Source organism: Pinus tabuliformis, chromosome 8, assembly GCF_031772625.1.
Source record: "Pinus tabuliformis cultivar Carrire ecotype Pingquan chromosome 8, CPIR1, whole genome shotgun sequence".
Classification (NCBI taxonomy): domain Eukaryota; kingdom Viridiplantae; phylum Streptophyta; class Pinopsida; order Pinales; family Pinaceae; genus Pinus; species Pinus tabuliformis.
Window position 1 is genome coordinate 1,874,951,574 of NC_142294.1, and position 21,463 is coordinate 1,874,973,036.

Consider the following 21,463-nt stretch of genomic DNA (forward strand, 5'->3'; position numbering starts at 1 on the left):
TCATGTTCTATATTTTCCGAAACCCTATACCCATATCTTGTTCCATTCTTGCTTCAGTTTCAATTGTTTTATCGCTGGGTTGCGACAAAGAAAAATTTGGAGTGTGGCTAGGACTTGAAGCGTAGGGATTTTGCAAGTCTTTTTGTTTGTTTGTTATTTGTTTGTTTGTTTGTTTTGTTTTTTTTTTTTTTTTTGGAAGATTAAAGGAGAGTCGAGTATCATGATTTCCCAATCTAGTTCTCACAACTAGGGCTCTAAGATTCAAGAGGGTTTGAAACCAGGTTTGCAAATCCGAAGAAGCATAGGGCTTTCTACTGTTGGAGCGGCTAAGGAATCATAATTCGAAGGCTTGACCCAATTTTTTGTTGAAAGACAGAAAGATTATTTTTAGATTTGTCAATAAATTGAAATTCTTTGAGAAATATCGAAATTTTTGAGGCCATTGATAAATTTTTTGAAGTCCATTTGAAACTTTTTGAAAGGTCGTTTTCATTTCTGAGCAAGGGATCGTTTTCCTGGAAAGCTGTTCAGGGTTTATTAATTATTTGGAGCCATTTAACTCAAAATTTCACAAGAATCCATTGTTTATGGCTTGAAGAGATCAATTTCTATTTTTTTTTTTAGGGTCACAGGCCTGTCAACCATTTATTTCTCAATCGCAAAGATTGCGAAATTATAACTTAATTTTTATTTTTATTTTTTTATTTTTTTTTTCTGAAATTCTCCCATTTTGCAATCAAATACTGAATTGCTAAAGGTGAACTCCATCAATTTCTAAAGACATCAATTATCGAAAGGTTTTTTCTGTTCAATTTGGCATATATTTTGTTGATATAACCCTTAATGTTTTGACAAGTTCTGCATTGAGCATATAACACATCTATTCTACCTAATTGGAGAACATTAATTCTGCAGGGGCTAATTACATTTTTTTTGAAGAGCCTAATCTTTCTAGGAACTGCCATATTTTTGCTAATTATTTTCTAAGGAAATGTCTGGGCTGGCAGTGAGTTTATTCTGACTTCTTTTCATCAAGGTCGTAGGGTTTCTAGGTCTCCTTTCTCCTCCAATCTGTGAGAAAATTTTTGAGATACTGTTATCAAATTCGTGGGCATTTCTAAGAGTATATTTGTCAAAGATTTGAGGCATCTAAAGGTTTAAAGTAAAGTTGTTTGGGGAGTTTTACAGTCAAGTTGTCCAACGGATTTGTATCTATTACCTCATTGATCTCTTGTAGCTTGAGAAAAAAAAATTGTTGATCAGTCCATATTCAACAAGTTTCTTGAGTGTGAACTACTCTTTTTCTTTCTGAAGGGACCCTCTCGTTCTAATTCTGGCGATTCTTCATTGCATTGGGAAATTTGAAATCAAGGAGACAGCTTCACTGTGTATTCAAACTCACTCATTGCAGAAATCCATCTTAATATGGGACTATTGAATTGGCAAATTGTAGGTTTCTTTGGCAGACATCTCCTCTTTCACTTAATTTTGATCTTGCATTCATACATCAATTGATAATTGGGATTGTGGGCTATATTCAGAATCACAGGTCTGTTGGTTGTTTGCACAAAAGGGGGCCAATTAAACAAGAAAAATGAGTGCTTTTTTTTTTGTTATTCTATGCCTTCATAGAGAGGCTACCAAATCTAACTCATGAGACAGATGAATCAGACTCGCTAAGTCAATCTGACTTGTGTTTGACTTGTGAGTATGAGTCATAATCATGAGTGAAAAATTGCGAGTAACTCAGGGTTGAGTCGACTTAGAAGAGATAACTCAACATAGTTTCCTCAAAATACACAGTCAAGCACAGGATCAAAATACTCGGAAGAGTCTGGTAAAGCTGATTTGCATCAAGTGATGCAAAAATCTAAATTTTCATCTTGAAAAAAAATCAAAATTATTGATCACTTTTCAATTTATTTTGGAGTTGTATTTGTATAGTTCTCACATAATCATATTGATATTGTTCAAATTTTATGGTGCTTGTACCTTAAGGCCCACCCATGGAGGGAAATGACTACTTGGTTATCAATAATTATATTGAAATGAATGAAATGGAAGCCATAAAAAATTAGAGTAATATTATAAGATGAGTAATCAATGATATAACACTGATAATTTAAATGCAAAAATATTAATATAAGGTGGCTAGCATGACATGGATGGTGGAATACATTTAAAAGCCTTTGTCCAACTTTTTTGAATTCGTTGACGTTTTGGTTTTCGACATACTACAATTTTCCCGTCTGATAAATTTAGGTTTATTTTTAAAGTCAGAAATCTAGCATCGTTCCTGGAATTTGCCTTCACATAAAATCCGTCAACGAGTATCGGTTTAAATTTAGGGTGTTTCTCTGCCATTCATTTTACTCATTTGACCCTCGTGTGCATATTTTGTTGCATTTGAATGGCTTTGTCAATTATTTTATGTTTGAATTGATGCCTCTTTGGACTCGGTTCACTTCATTGTGCGTGGATAATATCAAACTTTGACCTTCTCGCTTACCGAAGCCGAGGGTGCTTAATGAGAGTTGAACAATTTGAACTCATGATGTCAATCAATCCCTCCTTCTGAATTCCGGATGATTATTTTTTTAGTCTCTGCGCTGGGCACAAAATTTCATCATTTTAACATTAATGTCCTCATTTGACATATCTAAATTCTGGTCACGGTTTACGGCCTTTGAAATGCTTGTCTTGGAAATGAAAGGATTCCTATATAATTTATTTTATAAGGAGCTATTTGCTCTTTTATGCAGTGCTTAAATTTTTTATTCATGTCATATTTCATAGATATATGTGGGGTAGTTATGAACTCAACTCTGTATTATTGTGTGGTAAATCCACTTTAATTTAGGATTGTCAATGTTGGCCAATTCATACACATAATTAGGAATCTATGTTGGCTGAGATTTGAATTTGAGTTCATTTAGTGTAACCTCAAATATCGCTAAAACTGTAAGTACTAATCAAAATTTCTTGTATAGAATACTTTAACCTGCAAAGGCATACTGCTGATAATTAAAACAGCAAACACACTAATCTTTACATCTGAAAACAGAAAGCTAAAGCTACAGTTCAAAACTAAATTCTCAAACCATAAAGTGGTCCACCTTGCTTCTCTTTTATAGATTAGTAAGAAGAGAGATATGACGAATCTGGATGCATGTACAATAGTTCCTTAACTGGCAGTGTGAACTTTAATGCTGGTGTGCCTTTGTCGCATGCATAACTGAGCTAACTTAAGGTGTGCCTTCCTAGAAATGTGTCTTTTTATCAGGCCTAGAGTCCACATGCATGAGCACCCCTACTCACTTAGGGAAATGCATCATCTAATTGTGCATGTAAAAATGAATAAAGAAAAAACATATTTAGTACTGAACTGTTGAATATAGAAAATACATCTAAAACTGGAACTCACCTGAAGGTGGCACATGCATTCTTTTGGTGTGCATATGCTCCCTATCTCTCTCCTCTAGAGATGTTAGTGTGCTCTCATAAATACCTTATGAACTACTGAAAGGAGGGCTGCTGACTGTTGTATGGAACTTTGTTGTATGCTGCTCTACTCGAAGGGTAAGAATGTTGTAGTTCAAACCATAGTTATCTAGTTTGAATTTGAATTTGTTATGATATGAAAAATTCAAGTGAATTTTTATTTATTTATACCCAATATTTACCAAGTAGTTGTGGTTTGAAATAAAGGTTAGCAAAGGATAGGAAATTTTGTAATATTTTATGGTAAATTTTTACTCAGTTCCATAGATAATTCATACAGATGTAATTCTATTCGATGATAAATAACACTTCAAACTGAACTACCACCAAAATGCACAGTACTTAAAAGTTTGATGTATTTCTTATTAGAAAAAAGTCAAGGTCATATAGTTTATTCTCACAATCCTGGAGATGTTTTCACGTTGAATACACTTTTCACATATTTATATTGTGGATTGATCTCATCTGGATGTCCTGCTTCCTGAGCCTGACATCACCCACCAGATTTTCTTAGGCCTGCTGAATCACTGTCTAAGAGTTTTTGTTTTTGTGAGTGATTTGGTTTTATTTGCGAATTATTAAAAGGGTAGTTAAGGTGCATGCTTTCCTACATCCTCATGGGCTATAAATTCTGAATTCTTGCTATGGTCACACTTAATAAACTTGGGGATGGTGATAATCTACCCATAATTGATGATGTATAATTCTCTGAAAGATCGATATATTTTCTGTCTATCAGCTTATTTTCACATGAATTTTGCCTTGAGAATCCTATGATACCATGCTATGATGATAAACATATCTTGAATGATGGTAATTTCTGAACATTGTAAACAACTAAATTTCACATCCTAAACATTCATTTCTTGTGATTGAACAATACGCTAACTGACATGATTCGATCCACATTGGATGGCATTTTCCCTAAAAGTTTTGAGCACTATTGATATGGTATACTGGCATGTTTTTGTGGAGGAATAAAGCTTTAATGCTAGTGTAACTACTCACCACCGGTTCATTTTACAACACAGTTTACATAGTGCTTGAAGTATTTGGATAATTTATGTTGACATTTGTAATATCGTCACCATTTGAAGTGCTCTAAAATAGTGCAATCTGTTCCAATTCAAAATGGTATAAACTCTGATATCTTATTACCTTTAGATGATCGTTGTTTATGTGGAAAAATTGCTGACTTTGTCCACTTGCATCTGTTCATTATTTTATGGTTTCAATCTGATCTAAAAACACAGAGATAAAATTCCTTGAATGCTAATCATATTATTCACTATTTATTTGGGTTGGATTGTTGTTCTCCTTGTCCTTTAGCGATGGCAGTTTGATTGGCATTTCTCTAGTCTATTATTGCAAGAACACAACTCTCTGAATATGATCTTCTAATGATGAAAACAAATCCTTGATGATTAAGATGTGGTGAACTAATAAGGAGTGCTTACTTAGCTAAGACAGATACTTTTATGGAGCATCTAAATCATGTTTTATTGTTTAAACTTTATGATACATTGATTTTAGTTTAGTTTAATTAACTGTTATGATGTTGAGTATAAGGTGACATGAGGTTTCATGATATAATGATAAGAGGATAATGATGCACATGAGGTTCTTATAGTGATGATGTATCCTTATGATGATGATGATATGCATAGGCATTATGATGTTAGGTCGAGGTATATTGACATATTCATTTACTACGTGATGATAGGTATTTAATGTTGAATACTCATGATGGATATGATATGCATAACATGGCATAGGAATTATGATGCTATAATGAGGTTTATTGACATATGGTTCATTTATTATGTGAAGTCATGATATGTCTTTGATGAAAATATGTTGATGTTATAACTTATGATGGTATTTCATAAGGTGAAGCATGTGATAGTTGCATACAAATTTATGACATGCATGAGCATGCAGTTCGTTATTATTCATAATGTTGCGATTAACAATGATGAATGTTCTCATGATGACATGTACGACTTGGCATATGGATTATTTTCTATGATACTATGATGGTATAGCTAATGCATTGGTTGCATGTTGAGGTGTGATGATTGACAGGACTCCACAAATGGGTCGAGAGGGCCGGTTTATTTGATGATCTTGCGCGAGCCCATATGCACGAGGGAGAATAAGTAACACAATATGGGCTGGGGACAAACTCAATCAACACTACATATGCCAGTGGTTCCTTTGTCTTGTATAGCTCTTTATGGATAGCTCTTCAGGGCTATGGGACCATCTTGAGGAGGCCAAGTGCCTGATATTGAAGGCTAGGTGCCTGGTATTGTATTGGGATCCCGAAGTTTGGTAGGGTGTAAGGACTTCGATGCTTGGGGTTGTGCGCCTTATTGAGTTGTAGAGGGAATGGGCCAACCTTGCGAGATACTCGGAGACATTGAGCATTGTACCAGATGCCTGCCTTGGGGAAAATGAGGTCTGAGTCAGGCGCGAGCCTTGGGGCCAGCCTTGGACTAGGATACAGATCGAGGAGGGTTATGCTTGATTCCGAAAGTGGGAAAAAGGACAAATATTCCTTGGGATTTCCTAGATGTTGTGAAACTTTCGATGCCTACTAGTTATACTAGTTCAACAAAGGGTGTTGGGACTGTTACATGAAGTAATAAATAACAAAATATATGTAATGTCCCTTAATAATAAATAATAATAAATAAAATGTTAAATAATTCAACTTAACTTCGGGACGAAGATCCTTAAAGTGGGGGAGTATGTAATGTCCTTTAATAATTAATAATAAATAATATAATATAATATTAAAATACAAGAAAATAAATAATAAACAATAAATAAAAAATAGTAATAGTAAATAAATAATAAATAATAATAAAATAATAAATAACAATACTAAAGCTCTAAATAAATATAAATAGAAATAAAACAAGAAAGGAGTAAAAATTAGTAAAGCTATCAAAAATTAAAAACAAAAGAAATAAAACAAGAAAGCAATAAAGTTTCATGTTGACACATGGAGTGCGTGCATGTGGTTCCCCTTCCAATGTTTGCTCTATTTAATAGATGGTGAGGAAGATGAGAGGCATTCCATGATTCCACCATGCATTCTCTTGGGAGAATAGTGTTGTGAGGCAAAGGATTCCCTGGCAGTAGTACATTGACTGAGGGCTCGGGGGTGACCAATTGTAGCAAGATTTTGTGCAATTGAGCCTACAGCTGGGTGGAGAGTCGTCCCCAAAACTTTGTTGTAGTTAGTAGAATTCAACTAGCGTTTAACTAGCATTCCATAGGTAAGTTGTCTCTCCTCACATTTCTTTTGAAATTTAATGTTAACTAGTTGATAAATTGCGTGTTGATTATAAATCACTTGATTAATTTAATTAATTACGCGTTGATTATTTCGAGGCCGTTCTTTTGGAATATTACATCATAACCATGTTCTATCAATTGACCTATACTAATGAGGTCATGCTTAAGATGTGGAACATAATAAACATCAGGTATGTGTTTCTGTTGATTATGTTTGGTAAGAATAGGGACAGTAACTTTACCTTCAAATTTAATATGGGAACAATCTCTAAGAGTAATTTGAGATGCTATGGAAGAATCAATGTAAGAAATTATTTTTTGTTACGTGTCATATGATTACTACAACAATTGTCTAGCAACCATAGGTCCTCGCTTTGACTATCTTCAAAAAGATGGTAGGAAAGAAATATTGCTTCAGAGGATTCTCCTTCATTGTTGGAGACATGGACACAACCTCTTTTATGATTTGATTGTTTCTCTCTACATTCATGTTCATAATGCCAAAATTTCTTGTAGTAATAACATTGGCCATTATATTTTCTCCATGTTATGCTTCTCTTTGTTTGGTTTTGTGTAGGTCTCGACTGTTTTCCTACATAATGATGTTATGATATCCCTCAGCCTCAGCCTCCATCTCACTTGTTGATGCCTCTATATCCTATGCCTTCGCATTAGAGCTATAACGTTGTTGCGTGATCAGTTTATTTTCATTTTTACTTTTATTTCAACTTTGGTCTTTGCGCTGAACTCAACAATCTGTTTCACCCTTGCCTTTATTAACTTAGTCGTAGCTTACTTCTTCATTTTCCTCCTAAATCTCTTGCTCTCTGTGCTTTCAAATGTTTCTCTCCTTGTAATTGTATGCAACCTTTCACTTAGATACCATGACAAAAAATACAAAGGCAGAAATAGATAGAGAATAAACTCGAAAACTAGAATGGAGCTAACAACCCTTAGATTGTCAGGCCCATAGTTTGTTGTTGTGTAAGTATGTTGCAGGACATTATTAACAAGAGTCCTACAAGCATCTTGAATAAGAGAATCAGGTACAATTTTACTGTCATTAACCATTATGCCTTGCCAATAAGGCAAAATATTAATCAAGGGCTCAATAATTGACTCAAATGGTGCAAGGAGTATACGGAACAATATCATGCAGGGAAACCACGTCAAAAAAATTGCCTGTCTAATTTTCATGGCCTACTGCTTCAACAAATCCTACATCCCCCACTAAAGGACTTCCAAATGTTAATACAAAAAAGAGAACTTTGTCTGGGCCTCTTTTACAGCGCCCATAGTGTGGCCAAAGTTGCAACTTCTTCTCCTAAGGAATTTCCCAAAAATATAATGGGTTTGAGCTTCCTTTGTTTTAATCCACATAAATCTGCATCTGTTTGGGCATGAAATACATCAACATTACTATTTTATTTTTTCAAGAATGTAATCTCTAATAAGCTAAGAAGCAATGACTATTTTTATGAAACTAAGATCACTTCGTATTGAACGATAAATTAATTTACCTCTACTTGGAAATCTATATTCTCCATAATATGTAAGAACAATTTAAGAGCTCCCTGATGGATAAGGGTTGGTTGGTCATCATTACCCTTGAGGCAACCAGAAAATACCTTGTTGTCAATTTGTATATTGCCCTCTCCATATTTGTTGTCTTTGACAATGAAATCTTATATTTTATGAAACGTAGGAAAGGAAACATATGAAACACCTTCATATTCATTCAGATTATAACTCTCTGAGTTGTTTGCAAGACGTGTCTTTTCCCAAACCTTGGACAATATTTTGCATCTACATACTCTTTCTATGGTGAAGATATTGAAACGATCCTTTATTTCTTTGATGCTTATGAAATCATATTAGTTCCAAGATGAAAAACAAACCCTGAGGTGCTTTTGTGATCATCTAAACTTCCTGTATAATCGTTGTCTGTATAACCTGAAAGTGAGTTATCTTTAGAATATGTGTAGAGAAAAACTTAGTTTGGGGCCCCTACAATATATCTGAATATCCTTTTTGTAACCTTCCAAAGAGAAATCTAGGGTGACTGCATAAACTTGGAGACAAAACTAGCTGCAAACATGATATCTGGTCTACTTGCAGTGAGATATAACATACTACCAATTAATAGACTTTTATACAATGTGGAATCAACTAGTGGTGCTACATCTTGTATTCTCAACTTAGTGCCTTGAGCAATTAGTATATCAGTTGGTTTGCAATTGGTCATTCTGAACTTTTGGAGGATGTGAGTAGCATATTTTTGTGGACCAAAAAAAATGCCATTAGCAGATTGTTGAATTTCAATGCTTAAGAAGTATTTGATGACCCTTAGATCAGTCATATCAAACTTTGTTTTCATTTATGCTTTGAATTCCTCTAACATCATATTGCCTTTATAAAGAATATCATCAGCATAAAGGCATACAATGAGAATTTTACCTTCATGAGTTTTGGTATACAGTGTTGGCTCATGGTTTCTTCTGCAAAAACCACTTTTGATGAGATAGGTGTCGATGCAACTGTACAAAGCTCTTGGAGCTTGTTTCAAGCCATATAAAGCTTTCTTTGACTTGTACACCTTATGCTCTTGTCCTGGAACTTCAAAACTAGGAGGCAGATCCACATAAACTTCTTCTTGCAATATATCGTTTAAGAAAGCAAATTTTACATCAAGTTGGTAGACTTTCCATTTATGTTGAGTAGTTGTGGATAAAATAGTTTTGACGGTAACTTTGCTACTGGAGTAAAGGTTTCACCACAATCGAAACCAAATTATTGTGAGAATCCTTTGGCAACCAACCTTTTCTTATGTTTCTCAATTCCCCCCTTTTCATTTAGCTTGGTCTTATATGCCAATTTTACACCATTTTTTGTTTTTTCTCTTGAGAGATTAACTAATTCCCAAATCTCGTTCTTCTCTATGGCAACAATTTCTTGGTTTATTGCATCAACCCAATGTTTTTCTTTAACTGCTTCTTCAAAATGGGTTGGTTAAGATGAAAGGAAGGAAAACATATTATGTTGATCAAACTTGTGCTCCTGCTCATATATATATATATATAGAGAGAGATATAGATATATATATTTATATATAGATATAGACATATATATTTTTGAAGATGTTGACCCATTGGTGGATTCATTGCTAGAAGATATACCATTTGTAGAGTGGTATGGATCTTCCTTAACCTATAATGGTAGTTGTGCTAGATAAACAAGATGATTTAAAGCTTCATCAATATGATCAGACCAAGATTTATTTAAAAAAAATTAACATCTCTACTTAAAATAAACTTCTTGGTAGCTAGATTGTAAATTCTATAGGCCTTTGATTATTTACTATAGCCTAAGAAAATACATCTTTCACTCCTATCATCAATCTTATTTCTTAGCTGCTTAGGAAAATGTGCAAATGCTACTGATCTAAAAATTCTAAAGTGAGATACATTCACTTTCTTACCATTCCAAGCATCTTGAGGTATTACATCTTAGACACTAGTTGTTGGAGATCTGTTGAGAACATATACTTCTATCGAAACTCTTTAGCCCAATAATAACTAGACAACTTCCTCTCATGCAATATACATCTTTCCATATTCATGATTATCTGGTTTTTATTTTTTATACTCCATTCTATTATGGAGTATATCTTGTTGTGTTATGCATGATGATTCCTTGTTTTTGAAAAAAATCTTTGAAGTCATTGGAGTTGTATTCTCCTCCTGTGTCTCACCTAAAGACTTTTAAAGGCTTTCCACTCTTCTTTTAACTTATTCTTTGAATGCTATGAATCTTGAGAATGTATCTGATTTATTTTTGAGAAAATCAACCCATATATTTGGTGACAATCCCCAAGATGCCGAGGTGGCAAGCCTATGTGGCAGTTGGCCTGCGTTCAACTTTTCCCACTCTCATATTTTATTGGGGTTTTAGGTAAGGTTTTAATGGGAAATTAATTCTCCTCCATCCTAAGGTGGTCTCGGAATGTGTGACACGACTCTATGGCGCGGTCTGCTGTGGTTGAGTTGGTTATGTTTCTGCCGATTTTGGTTCTACTCCCTTGCATTCTTACCTAGTTCATTCTGCAAGGAAAGGATGGGGCTCTGCCTCCTGCTGTCTTTTGGGTCCTCCTTCGACTCTGGTCCTCTGTCGTTTGTTAATTGTGTGATGGTGTTTCATTGGACCTAGTGGTTGCTTCTTGCATGGTTTTTCGAGGAGGTTTTGGGCTCTGTGGTTGCCCTGGGTATGCCTTGGCTTCTCTGTATTTTTTCACGGATATTTGATTTTACCAAGTTGACGGCACTGTTTTTAACTATTTCAGTGGTTGCATTGTTCTACTAGGCCCTCTGCCCGACTCTTCTGTTGATGGCTTAATGGCTTCTACTCGAGGTAATTCCTCTGCTCCGGTTTCAATTCTCCGTTTCCTTTTACTTTCGTTGATAGCTTTGTTCCTGGTGAGTAGACGGGTGGTCTTGTGGCTCTGTGGCCGTGATTTATGCTTTGTTGGGTCTCGATATTTGTTGGCCCTTTGGCCGTTGTTTGTGCTCTATTGTATCTCGGCTTTCCTTGGCTCTGGTGTCGTTGGCTATGCTCTGTTGCTATCAGTTTTGTGGCTCGGCTATGGAGCACGACCTCCTCTTCAGGTATCCACTACGGGTATTCATCCTACCGTCTCATTGTTCTTTATCATGGGTTTATGGTTATGCTACCTCACTAATTCTTTGTTTGTCTGTGCAGGTACTTGGCCCTCATCATGGTGGTTGCAAGGGTTTGGTCTTTGGGGAAAATGTTGGGTTATTCGTCCTTCTGGTCTGACTTTATGAAAACTAGGTAGGGTCCTTCCTGTTTACGCTATGCGGTCATATATATTTTGTTGGTAGTAGTTAGGTTATGCCTCTATCTGTTCTCGGTCTTAGTTGGTCTGTCGATCAGTTGTATGAAGACTGTTATGGATGGTTTTTGAAGGCTCTGTGCCTCAGACTTGCGTGGGGTTACAGAATGCTATCTTTTTGTGCTACCGTGAACTTTGACAAATATATATATATATATATATATATATATATATATATATATATATATATATATATATATATATATATATTGTGAATTTTCACTGTTAAATTAATAGCATGCTTTTGTGAAATACCTGGATGGTTTATTTTGCTGTGTTTGGCTCCTTTAGTTTGATGCGTAATTTGATTAACAGTCATTCAATTATGTCATTAATTTCTATGCACAATACATAATTCTTGTCATTTATGGAAAACAATAATGGATACCTGTAAGCTTCAATTTAATTTTTAAAAATATATTTCGAAGCTACGCTTTTTGGTCTCTTTTCTTCTGGATGGTAGCAACCCCACCTTTGTCTTTGGGTTGCCTATTTAAGTTGTTGGTAGCCTCATTCTGTTGAGGAACTACCTAAAGTTACAATGTAGTTACATTCCAGTTGCTGGCAATTTGTTTCCTAACTTATTTAAAACTAATTTCTAATATGACTACTGTTCAAATTAAAGGAATACATTGACTGTGAAAACCTTATTTTAAACATAAAATAAAGTTAAAATAAAAGTGAATTTAATTTTAACAGCTTGTCCAACTGTCGCCTCCCTAATTGGATGCTCCTGCATCAGGCTCCCGGGGTGAATGAATCTCATGGCTCTTGTCCATGAGCTCTTCATTCGAATACCCAGCGCTTTGAATCTGTTCGGCATCCAACTAGGAATTGTCCTCAATTGGACGGTTCTTCCATTTAACCAGGTATTGTAAGTACTCCTTCCTTCGTGTTCGCCTAGTTACCTGAGTATCCAATATTTGTTCGACCTCTAGAGGCTTGGCTAGGGTCATCTTTCTGACCCATGTCTCTGTATCTCCTTCTCCCTGGGTGTCCCGTGTGTATTCTATTGAATTTTCCTCCACATTAGCAGTAATGTAAGGGCATAGGTCTGCCACATTGAAAATGGGCAAGATCCCGATACCCGAGGATAGTTGCAGTTCATATGCGTTGGTAGAGAACTTTCGCAGTATCCGGCAAGGCCCTATTTTTTTCAGTTTGAGCTTATTATATTCCCCCTTAGGAAACGTCTCTTTCTGTATATGTGCCAATACCGGGTCTCCTATATTGAATTGCTCTTCCCGTCATTTTAATTTTGCCTTCTGTTTATATCTTTGGCTGCTGTCCTGCAATTTGGTTTTCACCTATTCATGAAGTTCGTTGATCACCTTTATGAAATCTTCACCATCAGCACTCCTTCGTTCCAACTGACCCAAATCCCACATCTTGTGCACACCATGGGGGTGCATTCTGTATAGGATCTGGAAAGGACTTCTACCCGTACTCCTATTGGGTGAATCATTATAAGTGAACTTTGCTTGTGCAAATACGCGATCCCACTGTCGTGAATTTTCACCAACCAGACTACGTAACAGATTCCCCAGACTTCGGTTCACTACCTCAATCTGCCCATTGGTCTGTGGATGATAAGCTAAACAGAAATTTAATTTAGTATCTAACTTCTTCCACAAAGTCTGCCAAAAATGACCTGTGAACTTCACATCCCTATCTGAAATAATAGACTTTGGCAAGCCATGTAGTCTAACAATTTTTGTGAAGAACAAGTGGGCTACATGCATGGCATCGTTGGTATTTTTACAGGGAATAAAATGTGTCATCTTAGTAAAGTGATCCACTACTGCCATGAATTAATTGTAACCCTTCTGTGTCCTTGGAAAACCTAAGACAAAGTCTAAACTAACTGAGTCCTATGGTCTGTCCAGAATAGGTAGGGGCATATACAATCCCATATTTTGACTGTGTCCCTTTGCCAATTTACACATCTTACATCTAGCCACATATCTCTATACGTCTCGCCGCATCTTCGGCCAATAATAGAAGTGACCTACTTGGTCCAAAGTCTTGTCTATGCTAAAATGTCCAGCTAGACCCCCACTATGTTTCTCTTGAATTAAGTTTTCCCTCATTGAACATTCTGGGATACACAACTTTCCTCCCCTGAACAATAATCCTTCCTGTATATTATAGTCTAGCCACGAACTATTGTCCCTTGACAACGGATTCTCGCAAGCTTCGTATGCTTCCTTAAAGTATGCATCTGTTTCATACAGATCCTTGAGATGCTCAAAGCCTAACACCTGCACTTTGCTTTCCTGTAAAATCAAACTCCTCCTGCTTAACGCATCTGCCACTTTTTTGGCTTGTCCACTAATGTGTTTCAGCACAAACATAAAACTCTGGAGGTATTCCACCCACTTCGCATGTTTATGGTTCATCTTATGTTGTTGCATGACATATTGCAAAGTAGAATTGTCCGAAAACAGAACAAATTCATTTCCCATTAAGTAATGTCTCCAATGTTTCAGCGCTTGTACCACTGCATAAAACTCCTTGTCATAGGACGTATATTTCTATCTACTCTCATTCAACTTCTCGCTAAAATAGGCCACTGGTTTGTCCTCTTGGCTGAGTACTACTCCAATGGCTATCCCACTGGCATTGCAACAAACTTGAAAAAGTTTGTTGAAATCTGGTAACCTCGAAATGGGTCTTTCGATGATCTTCTTTTTCAGCAATTGAAAACTCTTTTCAGCCGACTCCATCCAATGAAAACGTTGATTTTCTTTTTTCACATTATCCACCATGGGTGCACAAATCCCATTGATATCTTTTATAAATTTTCGATAAAAACTCGCCAACCCATGAAAATTTTGTACTTCAAACAAACTCTTGGGGGATGGCCAACTAACTATGGCTGCAACCTTTTCCGGATCCATGTTTAATTCATTTTCTGAAATCACAAACCCCAAATAAATTAACTCCTTAAAAAACGTACACTTTTTCAAATTTAATAGCAAATTATTCTGCTGCAATTCTTCCAAGACACGCCTGACGTGTCAAAAATGTTCTTCCCTTGTCTTATTGAAAATAAGGATATCGTCTAAGTACACAATCACGAAATTTCCAATATATTCCTTTAGCATCTCGTTCATCAAGCGCATGAATGTGTTGGGTGCGTTGCTCAATCCAAATGGCATGATCAACCATTCATACATGCCTTCATTGGTATTGAAAGCGGTCTTCCACTCGTCTTCTTCTCGAATCTGAATCTGATGATATCTGCTTTTTAAATCAATCTTTGAAAAATACGTTGCTCCACTCAAACAATCCATCATATCATCCATCGGTGGTAAGGGAAACTGTACCTGATGGCAATCTTATTTATTGCTTGAGAATCAGTACACATCTGCCACTCTCCTCCTTTCTTGGGAGCTAAGACTGTTGGAACCGCACAAGGACTTAAACTCTCTCGAATCAACCCTTTGTCCAACAACTCCTGTACCTACTTCCTGATCTCCTCATTGTCCTTTGGACTCATTCGGTAAGTAGCTTTGTTTGGTAAACTAGCTCTTGGAATGAAGTCAATATGGTGACTGATACTCCTTATTGGTGGTAATTTAACCAGTAAATCATCCACTACAATGTCGCTAAACTCCTGTAGCATATCTTATATCTCCTCAGGCAAATCAGTAATCTCAGTGTGGATTAACACTGCTCTTGGCCTTCACACAATTGCAAACTTTATTTCATCATCTCCAATCTACTGTAGGAACTCTTTTCCTCCTAACAATAACGCTTTTGTTCCACTATTTTCTGTTGTATCCTCCTCTTTCATGGGTACCAGCATATGCTTGATCCCATCTTTTGCAAACTTATAACAATTTGTCTTCCCATTGTGGACTACTTTCCTGTCATACTGCCATGGTCTACCCAGCAGTATATGGCACACATCCATCGACATAATATCACAAGTTACCTTATCCTTATACCTACCAATATGAAACTCCACTTCGCACTGCTCATCAACTAGCAGTTGATGTCCTTTTTGTAACCAAGACACCCGGTATGGGGTTGGGTGCTTCAATATTTTTAAACCTAGTTTCTTTACCATTTTAGTGGCTACCAGGTTGTCAGTGCTTCCGCTATCAATAATCAATTTACAACATTTCCCATGTGATTTACACACACTTCAGAATAGTTCTTTCCACTGTGTATCGTCAGCTAATTCTTTAGCTAGTTTCAACAATACCTTGTTCAACACCAAGGCCTCTCCTGTCCCAGGCATGTTCTCCACTTCTTGAGGTGGTGCCTCAGCTTCCTCTAGTTGAGCAACATATGCTCCTCTTTGGCCTTCTTGATCACTTTTAGGACATTCAAAAGACTAGTGTCCCCACTTGTGACACTTATAACACTGATACGCATTTCCTTTGCCTCTGCCATTACCTCTTCCTCACTGGTAAGGCCTTCCTCCTCTAGTGTTACCTTCTTTATCAGCTGGTCCTGCAATTTTTGAATTGCTGCCTTCTTCATTGCTGTTGGCAGTTCTGCCTCTGCCAAAAGACTATCCTCTTCCTTAGCCAGATCCACGTCCTCTTTTGGCATTCTGCTTCCTGGTGATCTTCTTTTCTGCTTTTAAAACACTTTGATAGGCTTCCTCTATGGACTTGGGGGAGAGAATACAAATCTTATCCAGTATCTCCATTCGTAATCCGTTCACAAACCTCATTGTCTTTTCTGGGGTATCTTCGACATAACCCGCTCACAGATTCACTCTGTAGAATTCTTCTGTATATTCCTTCACAGTCATTACCCTTTGTTTCAAGTTATGTACCTGTCTATATAGAGCAATCTGATAGTATTTGGGTAAAAACTTACTTTTCATCTTGGCGATCATCCTGTTCCATTTTTTAATTGGTGGATTATTTGACCTTCTCCTTTCTGCCTGCACACTGTCCCACCATAGTGTTGCGTGTCCCTTTATTTTGGTGGCTGAAAACATGACCTTCTTATCCTCACTGATTTCTTCACATTCGATGTATTTATCCAACTCGCTAATCCAGTCCAACAATACTTCTGTAGATAAACTGCCATCATAGTTCGAAAGCTCTGGCTTCAGTTTTCTGCTTGCTAACAAAATATACCTCAATAATTTTATCTTTGGCCTTTCCTCATCAGATTCATCCATTGTAGCTGCAAATTCTTATTCACTATCGTCACCACCTTCTAGATCCCTACGCCTCCCTGCTTCTATTGCTGCCAATATGGCACTTAGGATCCTGATTTCTTTGTGCAATCCTTCGTCGGCTACTCTCCGAATAGCTCTACCTCGACCTCTTCTTCTTAATTCCATGTTTTTTCTTCCTTAAGGAAAGAACTTGCTCTAATACCAAAATTTGGTGACAATCCCCGAGATGCTGAGGTGGCAAGCCTACGTGGCAGTTGGCCTGTGTTCAAGTTTTCCCGCGCTCGTATTTGCTTAGGGTTTTAGGTAAGGTTTTAATGGGCAATTAATTTTCCTCTGTCCCAAGGTGGTCTCGGTTTGTGTGACACGGCTCTATGGCACAGTCTACTGTGGTTGAGTTGGTTATGTTTCCGCCGGTTTTGGTTCTGCTCCCCTGCGTTCTTACCTGGTTCGTTCTGCAAGGAAAGGATGGCGCTCTGCCTCCCGCTGTCTTCTGGGTCCTTCTTCGGCTCTGGTCCTTTGTCATTTTTTAACTGTTAGATGGTGTTTCATTCGACCTAGTGGTTGCTTCTTGCATGGTTTTTAGAGGAGGTTTTGGGCTCTGTGGTCGCCCTGGGTACGCCTTGGCTTCTCTATGTTTGTTCACAGATATTTGATTTTACCAGGTTGACGGCACTGTTTGTAACTGTTTCAGTGGTTGCATTGTTTTACCAGGCCCTCTACCCAACTCTTCCAGCGATGGCTTGACGACTTCTACTCGAGGTAATTCCTCTGCTCTTTGGGGAAAATGTTGGGGTCTTCGTCCTTCTGGTCCGACTTTATGCAAACCGAGTAGGTTCCTTCCTGTTTACGCTATGCGGTCATATATATTTTGTTGGTAGTAGTTAGGCTATGCCTCTGTCTGTTCTCAGTCTTAGTTGGACTGTCGATTGGTTGTATAAGGATGGTTTTTGAAGGATCTGTGCCTCAGACCTGTGTGGGGTTACAGAATGCTATCCTTTTGTGCTACCGTGGACTTTGACAAATGTTTATACACACACACACACACACACATATATATATATATTGTAAATTTTCATTGTTAAATCAATAGCATGCTTTTGTGAAATACTTGGATGGTTTCTTCTGCTGTGTTTGGCTCCTTCAGTTTGATGCGCAATTTGATTAACAATCATTCAATTCTTTCATTAATTTCTATGCATAGTACATAATTCTTGTCATTTATGGAAAACAATAATGGATACCTGTAAGCTTCAATTTACTTTTTAAAAATATATTTCAGAGCTATGCTCTCTAGTCTCTTTTCTTCTGGATGGCAGAAACCCCACCTTTGTCTTTGGGTTGCCTATTTAAGTTGCTGGTAGCCTCATTCTGTTGAGGAACTACCTACAGTTACAATGTAGTTACATTCCAGTTTCTGGCAGTTTGTTTCCTAACTTATTTAAAACTAATTTCTAATCTAACTACTATTCAAATTAAAGGAAAACATTGGCTGTGACAACCTTCTTTTAAACATAAAATAAAATTAAACTAAAAGTGAATTTAATTTTAACAGCTTGTCTAGCTGTCGCCTCCCTAATTGGATGCTCCTGCATCAATATTCTTCCTATAATTATCAATGAAGGTCATAAAATAAAGACTACCACCAATGGACTGTGTCTACATTGGGACACATATATCTATATGGACTAGCTCTAAAGGCTCTTTTGATCTAGAAGAAGATGTGGGAAAGTTGCCTCTTTTATGCTTGGGTATAATACATATTTCATAGTTACAATATTTTTCATTCATAATAGGTAGACCAAAAACCATTGAATGTTTTTGAAGTAGACCTAGACTCTTGAATGAAATATGCCTATACCTAGAATGTCATAGTTGAGACTCATCTATTCTTGACACATTGTGGGAAAAAAACTGAGAGAGATTTCGACTTCTAAGAGTTAAGGTAGACATGCTATTCTTGGTTTTTTAACCTTTACTATCAGTCTTCTATTGGGAGGTTTTTCATATATTTAACATGTGTTCCCTTGGAATATTACATCATAACCATGTTCCATCAATTGACCTACACTAGTGAGGTTATGCTTAAGATGTGGAACATAATAAACATCATGTATGTATTTCTGCTGATTATGTTTGGTAAGAATAGGGACAATAAATTTACCTTCAAATTTAATACGGGAATAGTCTCTAAGAGTAATTTGAGATGTTATGGAAGCGTCAATGCAAGAAAGTATATTTTTGTTACCTGTCATATGATTACTGCAACAACTGTCTAGCAACCAAAAGTCCTCTCTTTGACTATCTTCAGAAAGATGGCATGAAATAAACATTGTTTCAGAGGATTCTCCTTCATTGTTGGAGAGGTGGACATGACCTCTTTTTTTATTTGATTGTTTCTCTTTGCATTCATGTTCATAATGCCAAAATTTCTTGTAGTAATAACATTCACCATTAGATTTTCTTTGTGTTATGCTTCTCTTTGTTTGGTTTTGTGTAGGTCTCGACTATTTTGCTACATGATGATGTTCTGATATCCCTCTGCCTCGGCCTCTGTCTCGCTCGTTGTTGCCTCTATATCCTCTGCCTTTGCATTAGAGTTATAACGCAATTGCATTATCAATTTTTTTTTAATTTCAACTTTGGTCTTTGCACTCAACTCAACAATCTGTTTTTCCCTCGCCTTTATTAACTTAGTCGTAGGTTGCTTCTTCATTATCCTCTTAAAGCTCTTGATCTCTGTGATTTCAAATGTTTCTCTGCTTGTAGTTGTATGCAACCTTGCACTCAGATACCATGAGAAAGAGTGCAAAGTGGGAAATAGACAGAGAATGAACTCGAAAACTAGAATGGAACAACTCTTCGTAATATTCAAATTCGGTTAAATAGAATTACATTGGAGACATCAACAATAAATGACTTTAGTGAGACTGAAATACAACTCAACTAAACCAAACAAAATCAAAACTGGCTATGACACCTAACAAACATTGGAATTAAATATCATGACACCTAACATATAGTAATATTAATATCTCAATAGTTGCATTGTAAGGCTCAAAGAAACCATGACCCAAGAGGATCTTATGCATCTGATGGTAGTTTATGCAATTGGTTATGTGTGCGAGAAATGGTTCATCATTAGGAGTAAGAAATTGCACAAAGAGAATAAGGGAATTAGATTAGAGTGAACCACAAAATCGTAAAGGGAAGGCGCGAGAAGGGTTATGGAAATTCGTCAGTCACAACAAGGCCTTGCCACATTTACAAAAACAAAAGCAAAAAAACTTGACCTATGAATTGTGTTGGGCATTGTCAATAGTTGACCTCGAGGGAGTCCAGACGTATCATATTTTGGTGACAAGTGTTGGAGTCTCGACCCTGAACTCAGTGGGTCCACTCGGTCGGACATGCTAATCTAATTCTTGTCAACAAGAAAAATATTAAGGTTATGAAGAAGTTGTCAAGAAGAGAGTGTGCATGTGCAGTGAACAACAAATTCCATATGTTTTTGTTTGTATAAGTTGTTATCTGTTGGGATGAAATGAAAATTTGTTCTCATGTTACAAAGTTAGATGGTCTGCTTGCTGAAATAGGTGTAGAGAAAAGTTAGTGGACAGTAAGCCAGCTGTGCTAGTTTCTAGTAGGAGAAGGTATCTGACAAGAGGAATTAAAGGTTGTGGTGGTTGATAAAGGAGAATGATGGCCATTGAATGGACATAATCTATACTCATAAAAGATTGTGTGGATTTTTTGAGTGAAAATAATGTTGGAAGGTTGGGTCAAAGTATGGTTAGCAAAGCTAGAGATGTAGCGAGAGAGTGGTCATATTGATGAGAAAAGAGAGATGGACTCAATGGTTTGTGTATAGTGGAGGAACCAATGTGTGATGAGAGTTGCAAGTGTGTTAAAACACCCTAAGTGTTTTGGTCCAAGGTAGGTGTATTTCCCTAGGAAGTTGTAAGGCATGTTGTTAAAGCTTACATGTTGCATAGGAGCATCAATGTTGTAAGACCTTAATACTTTAACCAGGAATACATGTAGTGCACTGTGCATGGAGTCATCAAGTTGTGGAATTGGCCACTTGGATAGGTACTAGGATGACAGGTGTATTGGTATCCTAGCTCGATAGGGGGAATTTGAGATCTCATGTGAGATGGTTGATGAATGATTGAGATTAGGTTAATCTTCTTGTGTGAAGTTTAAGGTGGGGATTGTTAGGGTTGTTCGAGTAAAATTGACTCGGTCATGTTACCAACAATTTTCTAACTATAGGTGTATAAGAACCCATTTTTTTTCCCATGATATTCATCTTTAATGTAGCCTATTTATAGGAAAAAATACTCCATGTTAATACGTCCCTTGGGGCTAGTGAGACCCCAAAAGACAATATCTTTATACACCACCACTTCTCTTGGTTTCGTGATCCTAACACTAAAATAATACAAATTAAAAAAAAAAAGACAAAGAACTAGATTCCTAATATGTTTCCCTAAGGTAAAAAAGATGAAACACATCCCTAAGAGAGCTTCATAACCATTATTTAAATTTAAGTAATTAATTTTTTAAATAATAATATTTTATTATTTTTAAATTATATT

General features: G+C 36.5%; 1 protein-coding gene across 1 annotated transcript; it reads right to left on the bottom strand.

The window, feature by feature from the left end:
* Window positions 1–12,543: 12,543 nt before the first annotated feature.
* LOC149243852 (uncharacterized) lies at window positions 12,544–16,282 on the bottom strand. Its single transcript, XM_089371327.1, has 3 exons — window positions 16,163–16,282; window positions 13,048–13,296; window positions 12,544–12,915 (listed from the first exon to the last, which is right to left on the bottom strand). Exons 1-3 carry the CDS (start codon window positions 16,280–16,282, stop codon window positions 12,544–12,546), a joined length of 741 nt encoding a protein of 246 aa, XP_089227453.1.
* Window positions 16,283–21,463: the final 5,181 nt, after the last annotated feature.